The sequence below is a fragment of the Delphinapterus leucas genome, chromosome 13, assembly GCF_059928025.1.
Source record: "Delphinapterus leucas isolate spDelLeu-1000000601 "Yukka" chromosome 13, BTC_Dleu_Yukka2, whole genome shotgun sequence".
Taxonomy (NCBI): Eukaryota; Metazoa; Chordata; class Mammalia; order Artiodactyla; family Monodontidae; genus Delphinapterus; species Delphinapterus leucas.
Window position 1 is genome coordinate 54,930,130 of NC_143141.1, and position 19,843 is coordinate 54,949,972.

At 41.5% G+C, this 19,843-nt stretch overlaps 1 protein-coding gene across 5 annotated transcripts in view; it reads left to right on the top strand.

Moving 5' to 3' along the window:
* The window catches only part of LOC111174784 (uncharacterized), a 333,695-nt gene that overhangs the window by 96,133 nt on the left and 217,719 nt on the right, over positions 1 to 19,843 (top strand). For 3 of the 5 annotated variants that reach the window (XM_089922354.1, XM_089922356.1, XM_089922353.1), the window contains one exon: positions 6,868 to 18,671. The exons of 1 other annotated variant lie outside the window; for it this stretch is intronic. Coding sequence is in view for 1 of the 4 variants with exons in the window: in XM_089922353.1 (XP_089778479.1) it covers positions 6,868 to 6,934 (67 nt within the window). In the remaining 3 variants the exon portion in view is untranslated. Of the gene's footprint in view, positions 1 to 6,867; positions 18,672 to 19,843 lie in introns of those variants that run through there. One more of the 5 variants, XM_089922355.1, reaches the window with a different exon arrangement.

Here is a 19,843-nt window from a genome sequence, read left to right on the forward strand (position 1 = left end):
AATCCATCTGTTTTCATGTTTTCCTACTTTCTTATTAACAAATGTAACCTCACTTTGACTTTTTTGGTAGGAATTCTTGCCAGTTTTGTTTTGTTTATTTGTATGGCTCTTAAGTTAAAATAAGAAGTACATTTACATGATAGGCATTATTTATTCAGTCCACATGTGTGGATTTATAGACTCATGGACTCATTGCAATAGAAAACGAGTGAGGTAGATCAGAAAGTATATCAATATGCTTCTACATACACAGATTGTACACATACACACTCAATTCACTCGTTCCTTCAACATGTGTTAATTGAGCTCCCATTATACTGCGAAGTAGTTTGATAAGTGCTGGGGTACAATAGGTAAGAAAAAAATTAATGTGAACGAAAATACTTGTATTAGTTTCCTAAGACCGCTATAGCAACGTACCATGAACTGGGCGACTTTAAAAACCAGAAATTTATTCTCTTGCAATTATGGAGGCTAGAAGTCCAAAATCAAGGTATCAGCAAAGCCATGCTCCCTCTGAAGGCTCCAAGGGAAAAATGCTTCCTTGCCTCTCCCGAGCTTCTGCAATCCTTGACATTCCTTAGCTTACAGCTGCATCACTCCAGTCTCTGCCTCCATCTTCACATGACTGCCTTCCCTCTGTATGTGTCTATGTCTCTTCACAACCTACTTTTAAGGACACTAGTTGGTTCTAGGGCCCACTCTAATCTAGTATGATCTCATATTGACTTAATTATATCTGCAACAACCCTATTTCCAAATACGGTCATATTCACAATTATCAGGGGTTAAGACTTTAACATCTTTTGGGGAACACAATAGCACTTATCAAAATATAAAGCAGAAATAATATCTATATTAATCAGACCCACTTAATTGATCAAGTTAGTTTTAAAACATAAATTTAAAATCATTGCCTGATTAACTATTTCATTCAGTCAAATAGGAATGAAGACAATGGGAATAAGAAGTAGTGAAATCATCACATTTATTGGACCTCCCATTAACCCAGATCATCTTACTGTATACAGAAGTTGCATTAACCAAGCTGGTGGCTTGGGTTGTCAGGAATAGTGGGATTTGGGATACCCAGAAGAGAGAGACCCTTTGGAAGGGGAACTGGAATGGGGCCAACAAGAAAAGTCTCCACAATTTCATGGAGGGTCTGTGGTCTGCCCTTGTTAAGGCAAACGACCCCAACTTCTGTGGAGGAGACACAAACCTGGGCTGCTTTTTCCCTTGGAAGAGCTAGTAGAAACCAAAATACACCCTCCTTGACTGCCCTGTTCCACTGAGACTGCAGAAAAACAAGCTACTCAGCTTCTCCCGCTTCCTGACCTCAGGAACCTTGGCCTCAGCCAAACTTCCTTACTGTGAGATCTGTTTCAGGCCAAGAATATGATTCTCAAAACATATTTCTATGTCTTTGGTTTCCTACCAGGCTGTCCCTTTTCCAGAGCCAATATTTTCATGCAGACGGCAAAGTGACTGTGGTTAGGATTCCATTTTATTATCTCTATTAACATTATTTTTTTTAAGTGTAGTAATAGATTCAGAATTAAGAGCTCTAGGAGGAGCCCATATTTTCCTACTGGTGACAAGAAACACTGTAACAGAAGTTCTATCTGGCAGGAGATGTAAAAAACACTTTAGTTGCTGTGCAGAGAGCTAGCCCTCAGCTAACAAATTTGTTTTCATTTGCCTTCAGCTGCCCATGGCTAGTTTCTTCCCTCACCCCTGCTGAAGGGCTCAGTGTCTCCCCTTCCCCTTCTTGGCTGTGAAAACCCACCCTCAAAAAAGTATTTGATAGTCTCACTTGCACAGTTGTGTTAATAGCTGATAAATGGTAAAAGGAAATTAGTGACGTGTGGCTGAAAGCATATGTGAGTAGGAATCCAAGGCCTGGCTTGTTCGGATTCTTTTATATGCTGGTATTGAGGGAAAACGCTACCAGACTTTTGGAGGCAGGAATGCCTGGGTTTAAATCCTTGCTCCATCACTTATTAGCTGTTTGACCAAAGACGCTTACTTAATCTTGGTGTTCCTAAGTTTCTTTTCTTTAAAGTAGATATTGTAATACTTACTTTACCAGATTATTTTGAGGACTATTTGTTGGGTAGCACAGTACATGACATATAGAAAGGCATTGAAACGACAATCATAGTAATTTGTTAATGGAAGAGGATTGAGGCTGCTCTACTTTTTAAGAGAGAATTCCTTTGCCTTCTTCTCCAGATAGTTAATGCTTCTTCTCAAGCAGCATTATGGTTCTGACAGCCAGTGACAATTTTCCATAGAACTAGCTCATATCAAGCTTGCCTTTAGGCAGATCTAAGGAGGCAGAGATGCCCTGGCAGAAAGACATGATGTGTCCTCTCTGGAAAATTTTACCAACCCCCGGTCAGGGAACAGGCTCCATCTCTTTGACCAGTTGCCATACTGTTGCTTCTCCAGTGTCCCCACCTATGTTTCAAGAGCCTTAGACTTACCTAAGAGGCAGAGAGAAACATGGAAACAGAAAGGAGACAAGCAAACACTATCTGGACTGTTCCTTTATTGGTTCTTCTCTATTATCGGGTTCTCTCTTATCTCTGAACAATCCATCTTTTCAAGGATTGTCAGGCCTTTGGAAGATGCTACTTCTTATCTTCCATCCAACTTCTCCCATGCGTCACTGGTTTGGGATTATAAATATTTTTCAAGGTTATCTTCATAAGACTGGAGCCCCTCCAAAAAAGAGGACTGTGTATTTCATGTATTCATTTATTTATTTATTCATTCATTCATCACTATAAGATTAATAATAATAGTCAATATTGATTGAGCTCTTCCTATATACCAGATAATCTGCTAAGGTTTTCTCATATTATCTAATCTAATTACCCCAACAACCCTGTGATATAAGTACTATTTATATCTCAGTTTTTATTTCATTTTATTTTTTAAATTTTATTATTATTATTTTATTTATTTATTTTTTGGCCATGCTACGTGGCTTGTGGGATTTTATTCCCCTGACCAAGGATCTAACCTGGGCCCTCAGCAGTGAGAGCATGGAGTCCTAACCACTGGACCACCAGGGAATTCCCTATATCTCATTTTTTAAATGAGGAAACTGAGGCATAGATGTTACCTTTCCAGTCACATGGCTAGCAAGTGGGAGAGTTGGGTTTCTACAGTTTGGCCAAGTCAGTGCTAAATAGACACTGAGTGGTATAAAAGGTATACAAATGATAGTACTCATCCTCCAGGAACTTAAAACTTAGGTGGGTACATAAGACAATTAAGTAGCCACATGGGACAGAATGAGGCTAAATATTAAAGTAAGTATAATTGGACAAAGGAAATTAGTGTAGACTGGACCAGTAAAAGAAGAACTTCTAGGTGCTGAAGGATGAAGTGGTTTTGCAAAGGTACAGGATTCAGAACTCTGAGGAATGGGGAAGGGTAGGGAAATAGACCAGGCATGGATGGGTTTGGCAGGTAGAGAAAAGAGGCAATGCCTGCACAGCCGGAACAGAGTGGCAGGAGATAAGGCTCAGGTCAGAGTGGGTGGGCTTGTGTGGGAGATGAAGCTTAGACTGTTCTATTGAACAGGCCATGGGAAACTGCTGAAACTTTAAAAATAAGAGTACAATATGATCAAAATAGTGCCTTAAGGGGATTAAGAGGTATCGACGAGGAGAATAGGAATCTAGAAAACTAGTGAGGACGTTTTTTGAGCATTCTAGGGATGAAATAAAATTCTGAATTAAATTAATGACGGTATAAATGGCCAGGAAGAGAAGAGGGTGAGAATGAGATATTTTAAAGGAGAGCTGATAGAACTTTGTGATTGATTGGTGATCAGTGACAAAGAGGAAGATGGAATTTAAAAATGACTCCTAAGGTTGGAGCTAGTGAGACAAGGAGAATGGTGATAATAAAACTGGAAGGTTAGGAAAGGAAGATGTATATAAACATTTTAAATTTAATTATTGAAGTTATCTGAATGGGATGTTCACTTGGAGCAGGAAATTTGTGATTGGAGCTTAGGCAAGGGATTAGGGTTGGAAAAGTAAAGTTCCCGTCACCTGAGGAATAAACATGCCAGTACCAGAATGTGGATGGATGGGAGCTGCTAGTTAGTGTTTCAAGACAACTCCCCGTGAGTATCTCACATTTCTGCACATCTTGTAAGTGAGGTACTTACTACCCTTCATTCAAAATATCTTTTCAAGAATGTGTTTGTATAACAAATAGCCATGGAAGATAGAGATAATGCCTCTATCTAGAGAAAAGGCCAGATATGCTTACTGTCCAGTGTCATAATGTCTTTCTCCAGAACAAAGAGTAGGTGTGTTTACTGCCCATTATAAAAGATTTAGGTTCCCTAAGCTCAGAGTTCCTCTACTGTAACACAACCCACAGCTTACACAAGCATCCATTTTGTCCCCATCCACATTGTTCCCGTGGGACTAGGGAGCAAGAGGAACTGATGTAAATATGCTAATGGTCATTCTACTTGCTGTGCTGTGAGTGATAAAATCCTTTGTCTCTGACCCGAAAGTCTCTTGCCTTCTGCTAGCATCAGTGAAATTGTGTCAAGATAATTTGTTAGCCTGTAAGTTTGGTAAAATCTTAGACCCCTTCACAGTTCTTGAAAGTTAGATGAGGAGCTCTTATAGAAGGAACACAGGGTCTGGGTTTCAGGTGACTCTAGTCAAGAGTGGACAATATTGAGAGTAGAAAAACTTAGGCAGATAGAGATTGGAGCAGTGTGCTCAAGAGCTCATTCATGATGACTGCCCAACCAACAGTCCCCTTCTAAGAGAAACTACCCCATCCACAGCTCTCCTGCTGAGGGAAGGCTCCTCAAAGTGATTTTTTCCACTACATGATCTGTCAGTCTGATTGGCTCATAAAATCCCTGCTATAGACTGAATGTTTGTGTACCCCTCAAATTCATATGTTGAAATCCTAAATCCCAATGTGATGGTATTAAGAAGTAGGGCCTTTGGGAAGTAATTAGGTCATGAGGGTAGAACTCTCATGAATGGGATTAGTGCCCTTATAAAAGAGGCTTCAGAGCGCTCCCTTGCCCTTCCCACCATGTGAGGACACGGTAAGAAAATGACCACTGTTAACCAGAGCTCCACCATGCTCACACCCTGATCTCAGACTTCCAGCCTCCAGAACTGTGAGAAATAAACTTCTATTGTTTATAAGCCACTTAGTCTATGGTACTTTATTATAGCAGCCCAAACTGACCAAGACAGTCCCTTTGGTTAAAGCTTTTCCCACTGGGCTACCTTACAGGTATGGTCTAGCCCATGAATTGGCTGCTTTTGGACTAAGTACCCTCCTCTTGTCCAGACAGCACAACCAGAGAGATCACAAAGCATGTTCACCTCAGAGATGGGCTGGGAAGAAGTGAGGACTGAGAAAGGACTGGCCAGAAGAAATCAGGCCCAGCTGTAGGAGGGTACCCAGGAAAGATGTGAAATTGGGAGGGGTGTGTGACGAATTCAGGTTTGATTCTGGGTGAAGAGCAGTTCAACCCATTGAATGGAGGCCTTGAAGCAAGAGGCACAGATAGTATGAGATATGCAAAGCCAGGTAGGCTGGGGTACTGTGGTCCTTAGAAGGAGGCACAGCTAGACCCTGGCTGGGTTATTATTGTGTAGTATTATTTAAAAAGGGGAGGAGTGAATTCAGTTCAAATCTGTTGACCCAACACTTATTAAGTGTCTACTATCTACTAAGGACTGTGTGAGCTACTGGGGAAATGACAGTATAAGACATGATTCCCAACCTCAAAGATATACAAATAAATATTATAGAGCATAATACATATAATAATAAAGGTACATGCAAGATATAGATGAGGTGAGTGAGTCATTGAATCGAGGGGGAACAGTGGGAGGTAGCCAGAGAAGGATCACTGCGGAGCAGACCCATTCACAGCATTTCAAAGGATGAACAAGAGGAACAGGGGTTTTCCTAGGAGGATGCAGTGGGTGGAGTACATGGCCCAGTTTCAGGTTTGGAGGGACAGAAAGAGCATGGCAGAGATTTAGCAGGTGACGAAGCCCTGGCCAAGCAGTCTAGCATTCAGAGTCAGACTCTGAACCTGACAGAGAACTGAAATATTGAAGTGAAAACTGAGGCAGAACCTAGCCACGTGACAGGGCAGTGCAGGAACGAGGAATAGCTAGACCTCAGTGGGCATGACAGTGCCATGGCTGACCACTTGTGTGTAGAATGACAGGCCTCTGGTCATGTGACTAATTCAAGACCTTCCCAGGTGGAGAATCTGATTTTAAAAGCATCTGTTACCTGTTCAGGATGGGTTCAGGGACAGGAGGACCAGGCCTCCTGGGGTGACTATCCCCCAGTGACTTTTGCTGGGTGATGCTGAGTTAATTCCTTCTTCATGAATTCTGCCATGTTCAGACTCTTGGCCCTCTGGATTATTAAAATAGCTTTTTAATTGGTTTTTCAGCTGTCTAACACAAACTCTTCTGATCCATCTTCCAGACAGCCCTTGGGGTGCTTTTTCTCAAAGTCAAATCTGATAATATCACTTTCCTGCTTAAGATCCTTCAGTAGCATTGTCTGCCCCCTGCTCTTTAACAAGGCTCCTCACATTGCGGCCCTGCCAGGGGCAGATGTTTGAGGAAGATAATAAAGCTGAAATGTCAAGGCTTCCCAGCTTCAGGACCTAGGAGTCCCCAGAGGTGTGTTTACATGGCTGTTTTGTAAAGAGGGTCCCCCCAGGTTGTAAAATTACCAGGCCTCACAAAACCTAACTCTACGCTGTGGGCCGTGCCCATCTCTCCAACCTCATTTTATAGCATCTCTCTCTCTCTCTCTCTCTCTCTCCAGCCTGAGGTTCTCTGAACATCCAGCCTGGAACATTCCCCACCAAGCTGTCTGTTCTGCAGCACCCTGATGAGGCATCACACCTGAGGAAAAGCTGCCCTCATCTCCCCATCCCCACAAAAGTTCATACCCCACCACCATGCTACCCTCTATCATGGGTATACTGCTAAATTCCTGCGTGCATCATGCCACCTGGCAGCTATGAATCGGCATATTCCCCGCACAAAAGCAGTGCCTGGGATGAAAAAGAGGGTCTCAAATAGGGCTTGTTGAACTGACTTGAAATGAAATGTCCCTGCTGCTTCTTGCAATCCGTATTAGTCAGATGTATTGTGAGCATACCGAGTGCCATGGAATAAGTAAAGCATTTAAAATACATCATCTGTAGTCCTCACAGTAATCTGAAGCTTGACCAATGAGAAGATGATATTAAGTCGACCCCATGAAATTGCCATTATTTGGCCATCTTTGGTGTATATAAACAGCAATTTCCTGTGGTTCAACCTAATAGATTTAAACCAGGTCAGTCTGACTCCAAGGTCAATCTTTCCGTAGAGAAGAACCATCATGGCTGGTTGAGGTAAAGAGGAAACAGCTTAGAGCTGTGGCTGCAGGGTTAACCCTGACAGCTCACAGCTCATCATGTGAGGAGAAGTGCGTGTGATAATTCTTTTTATTTCTACTTTTCCTAGAGGCCATATTTCAACAACCATAGTCAAAACAATAAAAATATTTGTTTGGTTTTTCTTCCTTTTTAGTTAAAAATATCCCAAAGGCCTTTTTTTTTTTTTTTTTTTGGAAAGAGGGAAAAAAAAAAAGGAAAACAGAATGAACAGCATAGTTTTTTCTATTAAGATTTTTAATAACAGCTCCTTGCTAGACTGATAAATAGGAGAGCTTCCCTTTATTTTACAAGATCGTATTTTAAGTAACAGCAGCTTCCACATGACACTCCTTGCATAATGATTTCAAAAGAGGAAATTGTGTTTATGTTTTGGGATAGCACTTAATTGCCAGGAACATAAGTAAAGAAACTAAAGCAGTATTACTTTTGAAATCTAGAAGAAAATAGAAAACTTCCAGTCCCATTACTGCAGTGCAAGGCAAAGTCATAATTAATATAATTAAAAAAGAAGTTATTATCAAAGGGGGTATGTCACCAAGCCCCACCAGCCCAAATTGTTGATCTAATTTAGCTAATAACAACTTTGCCATAACCACTCCCATTACAGGCAGAAAAAAATTGATAAATTCACACGGGCCTCACCACGATCCTTCATCGACTCTGCAAAGGCATTTTGCACAGTGCCTGAGGAAGGATTTTGAATTGGTCTAGAGCAGAATGGGAGAGAGCAAGAACCTAAAACGGAAATCTGCAATTACAGCTCAAAATGTCTTTAGGGAAGCTGAATGATTTCAAAGCACAAAGCACAGGTCAGCCACACTGGATGACAAATGAAAATGGCCAAAGACTTCTGACCGCTGGCACCCCTCACAATTCACAGAACAACTTTCATTTTCCCCTGGTCCCTTTCTCATCTCTCTTTCATCCCACTCCCTAAAGGCCGTCTAGACTGGGCGCTGTTCATTTCATCTTCAGACGCATATATCCAGTAAACCTTCCATAAATAGAATCACTCCCAGATCTCTCGCCCACCTGGTCATGGGAATTCCTCCTATCATTATCAACCCCCAAACATATCTGAATGTAGTTCGAATCAAGACCAAGTTAGGCAGCTGCCTCCCCTGCCTTCACACTAATCTGGAGCTGAGGGGCCACAGGTTTGGTGCTATGAGCAAAGGTTTACTCATTTTTCTTTGCTGTTAGTCTAATTCCTTCTGTTCTTCTTCCTATTTCTTTATAGATTCACAGTTCCAAACAAAGTTCCATCTAGAGCAGAAGGGAAAATCTTGGTTCACAAACAAAGTCTAAACTCTGATGACCAGAAGTGATGGCACAAAGTTTTGGTAGCTAATGGGCCACATATAAGTGAGGATACTAGATCCAAGATACTCAATAATTTGCTTAAGGTTTTCAGGACTTGCATCTTCCAGGAAGCCTGAGTGGAGAGACTTTGTGGTACAATGGATTGGGTTCTGCATTGGGCATTGGAAGATATGGATTTTAATCCCCTCTCTGTTACTAAATAGCTAAGTGGCCTTGGACAATCCAGTTTATTTCTTGGAACTTCCATTTCTGCAGCAGACTAGATCAATAATTCTCAACCTTTCTCCCTCCAGTGACACATGACACATTCCTACAGCAGCCCCAGAGTTTGAGGTTACTCCAATGCGTGGGGCTGTGTTTCTCAGCATGGATTTTTTTTTCTTTTTTTTTTTTAACCCAAGGCATCTTTTGAAGACCAAAACGATATAAAGAAAGATGATCTAAGACCCTTCCAACTCTAACATCCTCCAATTCCAAGCAGAAAAGGTAGATTTTTAATTTGTGTCCTTGTTTCTGTACCTGGGTGTGTCTCAGCCTGCCTCCTAGAAGTATTCAAATATTTGTGTAACAGATTTGATTGGGTAGCTTAAATGTCATCCTCTCTTTTGGGTCAGGGAAGGTCCCCTCTTTTCTCTCCCCTCTTCACTGCCTTTTATCTCCCTTCTCCTCCCATCCCTTCCATAGTCCAAGAGGTGCTTGGGCAGTGGGACAGGTGCAGTTTGGCATAGAACTACACGCAGCACTTTAATCCCTAGCCTGTGAAGCACATCTAACCACCAGGACATCTGGGCTTTGCTTAGTGAGAGAACCAAATGTCAGTTTTCCTTTCCCTTTTCAGCAAGCAGCAAGCAAGAATGTCCTGTAGAGGGCCAAGGCCAGATAGACTTACATGGAGCACACTGGAGTCTTTTTGTTCCCATCCTCCCTATATTTTGGAAGCTCCAGTGGGAATGCGGCCTGAATTTAAACACTCGAGGCCGTGACCATTAACAGTGAACACTTTTGTAGATTCATGCAGCCTCTCCTGCCTTTCCTCTCCCATGGCCTTGAATGATCTGTTGTTTGTGGACAATTCGCTTGTTGTACTCCAGAGAGCAGGCTGATCCTGGCTCTCCCATTGTCTCTTATATGGCAAACAAAAGCAGTCTTCTTAGGCCAGAGCACCAAGCTGATAAAAGACTGATTAAAGCCTCTTTTGTGGTGAAATTTAATAGGTCTGGGTTGGGCATTATATTTGATTAACCCCAACCAGTCATTACATGGCATTATATATACAGGACAGCTATAACCAGCTCTCAGCTGGGTGGACCCTGTCTTTGAACTCCTGAATGGTGCCAAGACACCACAGGCAGAGCTGGTCATCAGCAAAACGGAAGTCAATAAATTTATCTCTGGGGCCTGTGATTTTTCCCTTTCATTGTCTTTCCTTCCCCACCCATCCTTTATGTTCACTCTTTCCCAGGCACCCAGTGCTCTCAAATTATTCGGTTCTTTCCAGCAGGCAGAAAGACATCTGATAAACTCATTCACACAAAGTTGTTTAATGGGTTACCCCTTCCAAGAGTAGTTGCAGTTCAGAAGAGGAGCTTGGATTGGGAACCATGGAACTTGGAGGGGTGAAGTGCTCATGGTGGTGTCAGAGCCTGCCTGGTGACTCAGCTCAGATTCTCCCTTCTCCCCATAATTGGGCCAGGTGGTTTCTCCTTGCAGGCCCTGCAGGACCAACCTGGCCTCAGTTTGGAGAAATTAAAGAAACTCTAGTTGGACCCTCAGGTGACCCTCAACCCTTCCCGATCACCTGTCCTGCTTTGTTCAGTGCCCTACCTTAGTGACTGGATATTGAATATGTAGGAGCAACCAGTTTCCTTGCCATTGATACCTGGCCTACCCAGGATCTCAGGCCTTCTAAAAATGAATCCATGCCTTGATGTTGCCAGTTCTGCCTCTAAACTCTCTCTAACCCTCCCCTTCCCACCACTTACACGAACTACGAGCTTTCTAGCCATCTTCCTGGATTTCCAAGTATTCCTTACTCCCCTTCTCCTTCTCCTCCTATCCTTTATCTCTTGCTGGACTTCCCTGAGGCTGGCCTGAACCTAGTCTATGACTTGCCACCCATCCAACTGGATTTCCTCGTGCTGCCCCAATTCAATGAAAGTGATGGTTCTAGGTCCTAGGCTCACCTCACTTCCCTCTGCAAGCGTACCTTGGAGATATTTTGCAGGTTTGATTCCAGACAACTGCTATAAAGCAAATACCACAATAAAGTGAGTCACGAATTTTTTGGTTACCCAGTACATATAAAAGTTATGTTTACACTATACCGTAGTTTATTAAGTATGCAATAGCATTATGTCTAAGAAAAGCAATGTGCATATTTTAATTAAAAAATATTGCTAAGAAATGCTAATCATCATCTGACAACGCAGGGTCACCACAAACCTTCAATTTGTAAGAAAATGTGATATCTGTGAAACACAGTAAAGCAAAGCACGATAAAATGAGTTACTCCTGTAATAAAATTTTTCCTCCCCCCTCAGTATCGCAGGAGTCCTGGAGTTAAGTGTCAGGAATCAGTAGCAGGAGGCCAGCCTGGATTATCAGGGAAACGTATCCAATGGGTGAATGAATGGAATACCCTTCAAAACTCCTGTCATACACACCTCCCTCCCTGTCAGTGTGTTCTCAAGGCTCCGTTTGCATCCCTCTATCACAGCACTGACCACGTTGTACTTTAATTGTTGGTGTAGTTACTTATCTGGGCCACCTACCAGATTGCATATTTGAAAGCAAGGACCATGTTTGACTTTGACAGATTACCACATAGTCAGCTTTTTGAATTATTATTTTTTAATAAGTTGAATGAATTGAATGAGTGATTAGAAAAGTAAGAACCACACCCTGAATCATGGAATGTCCACTATTCACCATGTGAAGCCCTGCCTGACACCTCCTAGTTGTAACATCCTTTTTATAGGTAACAACCCTTTTAGGCTGATACCAGTGTAGCTGCATATAGCTAAATATTTGTCTTGTTTCAGCTTTTCTGAGCTTTCATTTTCAATCTTTTAGTGTCTCTATGATTTAGGTTTGTGTCTTATAATAAGCATAGAGTCAGTTAACTTTCATTGTCTGATAATCTCTGTCCTCTGACTTTACTAGACTAACTTGAACTAAATTAGACTGTTTACTTCACTTACAATTACTGATTTCTTGGAATTATGTCTACCATTTTATTTTGTGCAATTTGCTTCACCTTTTAAATTTCCTTTCCTTTTTGCTACCTTCTTTAAGATTACTTGATTTTTTAAATCCATTTTTGTTTCTCTAGCTACTTTTCAATTAAACACATTCTCTTTGGGATGCGATTCCATTTGTTTTTGGAATGGCTTATTATTTCTGGCTTATAATAGGTCAATGGATTAGACTTTCCCTTGGATGCACATAGCTAAATATGCAAATAGTTGATAATCTAGCACATGATTTAATCATGTATTTTTCTATTAAAACTGTGAACTTGTAATGAAAATAACAGCATGAATATCAACTGTTCTTTAATTTTGAACATTTACAAAACAAAAGAAAGTAAACATAGAACAAAGTTCAAAGAGATATACAACTGGAGCAATCATATTTTATTTAAGAAACTTTAAATCTTGCCAATCATATGAGTTAGAGCTCTTTGGATTACAAATGACAGAAGATCCAACCCAAAGTAACTTAAGCAAAAAGGGGAATCTTTGGTTCATGTGACTGAAGAATTCTACTGTAATGCTGGCACTGGGGGTGGCTCAGTGCAGGGGCTCAGTGTGTCACCAAGACTTGGTTTCTCCCTTACTCTATCCCTTGAGTTGGCTCTCCTCCAGGTTGGCTTCAGTTTCCACAACATGCTCTTTTTACAGTCATTTGAGGGCTGAAGAAACTCCAGATCACACATTCTCTCAGATTCAAGTCCCATCTGAGAGAGCCAGATTTTGTTTCTCAAAAGTCCCAGCAAAAGCCTTATTTTTTTTCTCATTGGCTCTGATTGGGTCATGTGACCACACTTAAATCTATAATCCAAGGTAGAGTATATGATACACTTATTGGTTCCATTCCAGTCATTGGGAGGGGCTAAGGAGAGGTCCTGAAGTCCATGAATCAAAATGGGGAAACTTTGATACCCAAAGAGCTATAATTGGGATTGGGGTAAATTGATTCCAGAAGCAGTGTCTGCTGAAATCACTAAGGTACTCCCCCTTAGCCACAAGGGATATGTTTTAAGACCCCCAGTGGATATCTGGAACCACAGATAGGACCGAACCCTATATGTTTTATGTTTTTTCATATATATATATATATATATATATATATATATATATATACACCTATAGTAAAGTTTAATTTACAAATGAGGCCCAGTAAGAGATTAACAATAACTAATAATAAAATAGGACAATTATAATAAAATACTGTAATGAAAGTTTTGTGAATGTGGTATCTCTCTCTCAAAACGTCTTATTGTATGCTACTCACCCTTTTTCTTGTGATGATGTGAGATGATAAAATGCCTATGTGATGAGATGAAGTAAGGTGAATGAGGTAGGCATTGTGTCGTACCATTAGGCTACTACTGATCTGATGATATGTCAGAAGGGGGATCATCTGCTTTGGTTGATCCTGGATCATGGAGCCATGATGATGCTGATGATTCGATGTCCAGAGCACGTGGTGTTGATGGGTGGGGATCCCAGGCAGGACAAGCAGGACAGTGGGAGACTTCATCATGACATGCAATTTAAAACTTAAAAATTGTTTACTCCTGGAATTTTCCATTTAATATTTTCAGACCGAAGTTGATCATGGGTAACTGAAACCAAGGAAAGCAAAACCGTGGATAAAGGGGCTGCTGTACTTCATTTTACTCTGCTTCCCCTTGCTAGGGTTAAAGAGAAAGCAGCATTTTTTTATACCTTTACTTAGGGTCAAAAGATTTCCAGGTGTTATGTGTTCTCTGAATTGGGCATTGGCTTCTGAGTTACAGCTCTGATACTAAAAGTGTTTGCAGAATTGTCTTTTACTTCAGTGGTGAGGGTGGGGCATGGGATGAGGGAGGGATAACTGAGATACTGTTAGTTGTAGTTACTACTGTGAAGGAATATTATTTTTCATAGGTTTTGCTCATCTCAATTAGGATACCTGGGTTCTAGTTCCAGCTCTCCCTTTAATTTCCTACGTGACCCGTGTGTCTGACTTTATTACCTATAAATGAGGGAGTTGAGATGGAATCAGTAGTTTTTAAACATTTTTTTTTTAACTTTTGGACTCTTTTTGCTAATGAGTTCTTACGTGGAATGCTAGTAAACATGTGACAGAGAAAATTTTATTGATGTGTGTCCAGACTCTCTTCCCTCCTCACTGCCAGTCTGATTGAACATACCTTTTCCTACTTAAGTCCCCAATTCAACTCTGAAGGGTTCATTTTTACCAGAGTAGATCCTGGACTTTTGTGATTCAGGGCTAGAACTAGAGTGAGAAAAATAAGGTACTCACTTCTAGTGCACATTTAAGGGTGCTCCTAAAATTCAGTAATCAAAATAAATAATATTTAAATGTAATATTTTTAAAAATCAAAATTAATGCAAAAAATCTCTGATGAGCAAAACATAAAAATGTTTGAAAAGACAGAATCCAATAGTGCTGAGCCAACTCACATTACCTGAGGCAGAAGGAAAATTGTGAATCTCTATAGTAGTTCTTATGTATTTATTTTAAGGGCTAACTTTTTTCCCCAGAACACTAAAAGAGTTGGAAAAATATTGGAAAATTAAAAAGTAGGTGTATTAGGGCTTCCCTGGTGGCGCAGTGGTTGAGAGTCCGCCTGCCGATGCAGGGAACATGGGTTCGTGCCCCGGTCCGGAAAGATCCCACATGCAGCGGAGCGGCTGGGCCCGTGAGCCATGGCCGCTGAGCCTGCGCGTCCAGAGCCTGTGCTCCGCAACGGGAGGCCACAACAGTGAGAGGCCCGCGTACCGCAAAAAAAAAAAGTAGGTGTATTAAAACTCCATTATTTTAAGTATTTTACTTATACCAAAACCAGAATTTATTATCATTTTACTTTCTCTGCTTTAATGGAAGCAAATTCATCAATGTTTTCATTAAAACTCATTAACGATTAAAAATTATATGGAAACATGTATAGGGGTGCAATTTTAATTAGTGAAGCCTGTTTTTCTAAGTTTGCTTAATATCTCCAGTTTAAATTTGATTATCCTTATAGACCTTTACTTTTAACAGTTTTTAAAACTAAATCAATTGAATTTTAATTGTTAATTAAATTAGTATAGTAAATTTTTTAAATGGAAAATTGAGAAAAAAATCACTCGAAATCCCATAATCCTAAAATTATTGTTTTGGGGTATTTCCTTCTAGTCTTTTTTGTGTACCTTTCTTTTATATAATTGTAATTATCACATATAAATAATTTGGGTCTTTTTTTTCCCACTAAACCATTTCCCCATGTTACTAAATGGCTTTTATAATTACCACTTGGAATGACTGCAAAGTATACCCGTGAGTAAATTTCACAAGTTATCTATTACCCCATTATTAGACATTTGAGTGGTTTCCAAGTTTGCACTGCTATAAATAGTGCTATTGCTTTATGCATGTCGCTTTTTCCATACATTTTTTTCTTTAAGTATTTAAAAAATATAATTGAATAGAGGTCTAATAAAAAATGGTGGGCTGAGCTAATGCCAGAAGTCCCTCTTCTCCAATCCAAACATGAGAAATACTAGTCAACTGTGTAGCCAACTCTGAAAACAAGAAAGGGAAGTCTCTATAAGACCAGAAGTAAAGGAGGAGCCTACAGTAATGAGAGGGATCCTCAAGGATGATGAGGCTGAGGATGTGGGTAAGAGTTGAACACAGGCTGTTTGGATTTGAACTGCAGACTCTGTGTGCAATAATATAGTTTCCCTGTTAGAACAACCTTCAGTCCCTTTCAGAAGTGAATTTCCCAAGTGTTAGAGATAAGTTTTAGAAAAAAGTAAAATCAGGACTCTCATACAGATATAAAGGTCATCTGGTAGCAGGACCTAGTCTGGAAAGAGCAAGGGAACTTTCTGGATAGAGAGGATCAGAATATTAGATGGGTCACCAAAGACAACATATTATTTAAAAGATTTGTATTTTTTAATATGTCAAATACATATTATATATTTTAGAAAGACATACTTTTTAATATCAAGCTATAAAAATGTATACTAGGGTCACCCTGCTTTTTAGAGCTACAGAAGATTGACTTATTCCTCAATTTGTTTAAAGTTCAGTGTCTTCCTCAAATTTTCTGCAAAGGTCCCAAGGGCAAGTTCCTAGTCAGTTTTAGTTCTCATCTCCTGCTTCTGCAGAATTAATTGTTTGGGGATCATTTTGCCTCCCTGTTCATGCTGCCTCTATGACTATATAGATCCAGACTTGGAATCATCCCCTCTCCTTGATTCCCGTCACCCCTGCACCCCTACTACCACTCACCACTGAATCAAACAAGGCCACTGTGTGGATAGCAGACCTTTAGTAAAGATTTGGGGTGGCAAGGGGGTTATACTTCAGCAGTGCACGAAACTTAAGGTAAAAAATGATCATCCCTGTTTTTAAAAGTTCTCCACTGGTTTGGAGAAGGCACCAGTGCTCTATGCCTTCCCTTCTCTGCTCTCTGATGCCCAAAGTGCCATTCATTTTTCATGCTCTCAGAGGATGAGATACTTTTCACCACAAGAGGACTTCCAGAAGCAGTACTGCTCTTAAGCCCAGATAAGAGGGGCCCCAACTCTGGGCACTGTGCTTGAGGAGCCTGTGCCCTGACCTATAATCTGAGACACACAGTTGGCCAAGGGTTTCATATATACCCAGACTTTGCCCTCCTTCCTACCTTCTAGATGAGATAGTAAATATTTTAGGCTTTATGACCATATGGTCTCTATGTCAGCTATAGGCAGGAGTGTGTTCAGAGCTTGGCTGTGAAGGCTGGGGTGTTCTCACTTGTGTGCCAGAGGCTCCCTCCGTGTGGGATGGAATAGGGTTAGGAAGAAAGGCCAGGAGTGGGCGTGGCTCAGGAGCCAGGAGCCGGGGCTGGAGCCCAGCCTCTCCCTAGGCTACCACATTCGGTTTCAGAACTCTGAAGAGTCCATAATGTCCAAATTCAAACCTGGCCTTCCAGCTCATTAAGAAGGACCATTTGTCAAGTTAGGAGAGCAGAACACATTTTATTTAACAGTTTGTTAACTTGATTTATAACCTTAAATCTTTAGACATATAGCATATGGGCCTCCTTTGTCGTTTTACCCAAACACCCCCCCCACATACTCATGTCAAGTGGTTTTCCTAAGCAAAAATTTTGTTCTGTCTTGAAGAAGAATCCTGATTTAAAAAAATTTTTTTTCACTCTGCTGCAATAATATATTTCTTTTACAGCTCTAAACATTCAAGGTCAACACCAGATTAGTAGCTAGTATGATTTGATGATAAATCCTGAGTTTGGGCAAGAGCTTCTTACATCCCTCCAAGTTTAGAATTGGTTCTAGTGACCAGGGAGGGCTAAATCAGCTGGTAGAAGGTTCTGAGTCTTACCTGTGGGGAAAGATGCTTGCTAAGGGTAGAAACCAGGCAGGGACTGACAGACTTAAACCATTGCAAGCATCATTTGGTTTAGAAACCACATTTCCCAATAGCTAGGACTGCTAAGCACGGAACCATCAGGGTTTGTGCTTGCCCTGAGAATAAACACCACGAGAGAAGGACACAATGGGGATAATAAGCTTCATGTCAGTTCAGAGCTGTTAGGCTAGGAGACTGGAAAAGTGACACTACAGCTGCCGGGAGGGCTTTTCCCTCGTGTTTCTCTTGGCCATCTGTTCCGAGCTGTGCCATCAGCTTCCCACTGGAAAGGTCAGAATGGGTGTGTGGGTAGAGCTTAATGTTGGCTCCACATGCTGCAGTAGATGCAGCTGCTCTTGGCTTGGTCACGCCTGGGTTTGCACCCAGGACCCTCAAAAGCTCTGCGCATTATGGTAATTAGCCATCTGCTGCAGCCTTTGCAGGACCCCCGGATCACAAAAGGAGTCCAGGAAACCCTCTGAAAACAGCAGAAATGGAGGTGCGAGGAGGTGCCTCAGGCTGCTGGGCCCCTCCCCACTCCTCTCCTGGACACTGATGCCTGAAGGGAACTGGCCCAGCATTCAGCACAGCCCCTCATCTCCCAGGACCCCAGGGAAAACGCGCTAGAGGTCTCCCCACTGATGCACGGCTGTCACCCATTCAGAGAGGAACTGGACAGGGGACAGGAGTCTGTGGAAACAATGACACTCTCTGTGTCCATAGGGAGACAGACACACCATTTGCTTGAGAAGTGACTTTCCTTTGGAGACTAGGTGACTAGAGGTAATGTGACTGGCAATTTTTAGATTATCAGTTCTTACTGAAACTCTAAAATTGTACTTATGAGTCTAGGTATATTAGTCCCTGATTAGTAGTAGCAACTGAGATCCTAAAATTATTTATGGTATACACATATAGCAATAAATACACAGTTACCTATGTAAGCAATGATATCAAGGTCTATAAATACCTGTTGGCAGAAATCTTGTCATGTATAAACAGCCTTCAAAGGATAAAACTTTTATTTTATATATGTGGGTATGTCCATGAATAAGCTGTAAAATAGCTCTAGGATACGTAAGTATGTATTTATACACACCTAGGCAGTGTGTATAGTTTGAGGGTTTTTTGAACTTTACATATGCAAAAATGTATACATAAATATGGAGCTACAAGTGGGAAGCAGCCACATAGCACAGGGAGATCAGCTTGGTGCTTTGTGACCACCTAGAGGGGTGGGATAGGGAGGGTGGGAGGGAGACACATGAGGGAGGAGATATGGGGATATATGTATATGTATAGCTGATTCACTTTGTTATAAAGCAGAAACTAACACACCATTGTAAAGCAATTATACCCCAATAGAGATGTTAAAAAAAAAAATATGGAGCTACACCTGCCTGGGGTGAGGGATAGCATCTAGAACTCAGGACTTGGGAATTAGTTAAGACTCAATTCTGCCACCCCACACATCCATGGTTGTACTCATGGGAAGGTTGTACACATAATAGTAGGAAAAGTGGAATAAAACAATCCTCAGACCTTATTGACATTGGCTGGACTTGACTTTCCTGGGGAGAACCAGAATTATGGGTGTGGTGTAGTAGGAACATGAAGGGAGGTAGCAGAAGGTTGGAGGCCTGAGCTAGCAGATGAGGGCATATGGGGGCAAATAAGGTTACACTCACAGTTACAAGGTCAAGGCCAGAGTGTGTGTGAGTTTGTTGGGGCCACAGAGGGAGAGGAGCCTAACTGACTGGGAAGGTCAGGGAGAGGGAGTCATGGTGGAGTTCCCTCGACCTGATCTTGAAGGATGCACGAGTGATCACAGGCGTGAGGGAAAGCACTTCAAGATTTAGAAATGGCATCTACAAAGGCATGAAAATGCAAGGTGTGTCCTGGTGATGGTGAGATGTCTGAGATGGCCAGAGCTTAGGGTGATGGAGATGACACCAGAAATGAGGGTGGGGGTCTGATGGAGACAGGCCGAGGAGCAGCCCTCATGAATGAGGAGGCCTTTATCCTGTGGCCAGTGGGGAGCCACCAAAGGTTTTAAGCAGGGGAGTTATGAAATCAAACTTAGGTTTGAGAGTGGTCAGTCTGACAGCCAAGAGGGGACAGTCTGGAAGAGGAGGGCTGGGAGAAGGTTGTTGCGGGTAGCCAGGCAGGAGATGATGGTGGCTGAGGCAGTGAAGATGGAAAGAAGAAGGCAAAGTGAATTCAGGAGCCTGTGGAAGTAGAATTGGTAGGACTTTGGAGCATAAGAGAGAAAGAAGAAACAGATGACTCGGGTTTCTAGCTTGATTAGTTAGGTAGAAGTTTATGCTCCTGAAAGAGACAGAAAATTCAGGAGGAGAGGTGGCTCTGAGTGGTTGGAGAGTCCTGTTTTGGACA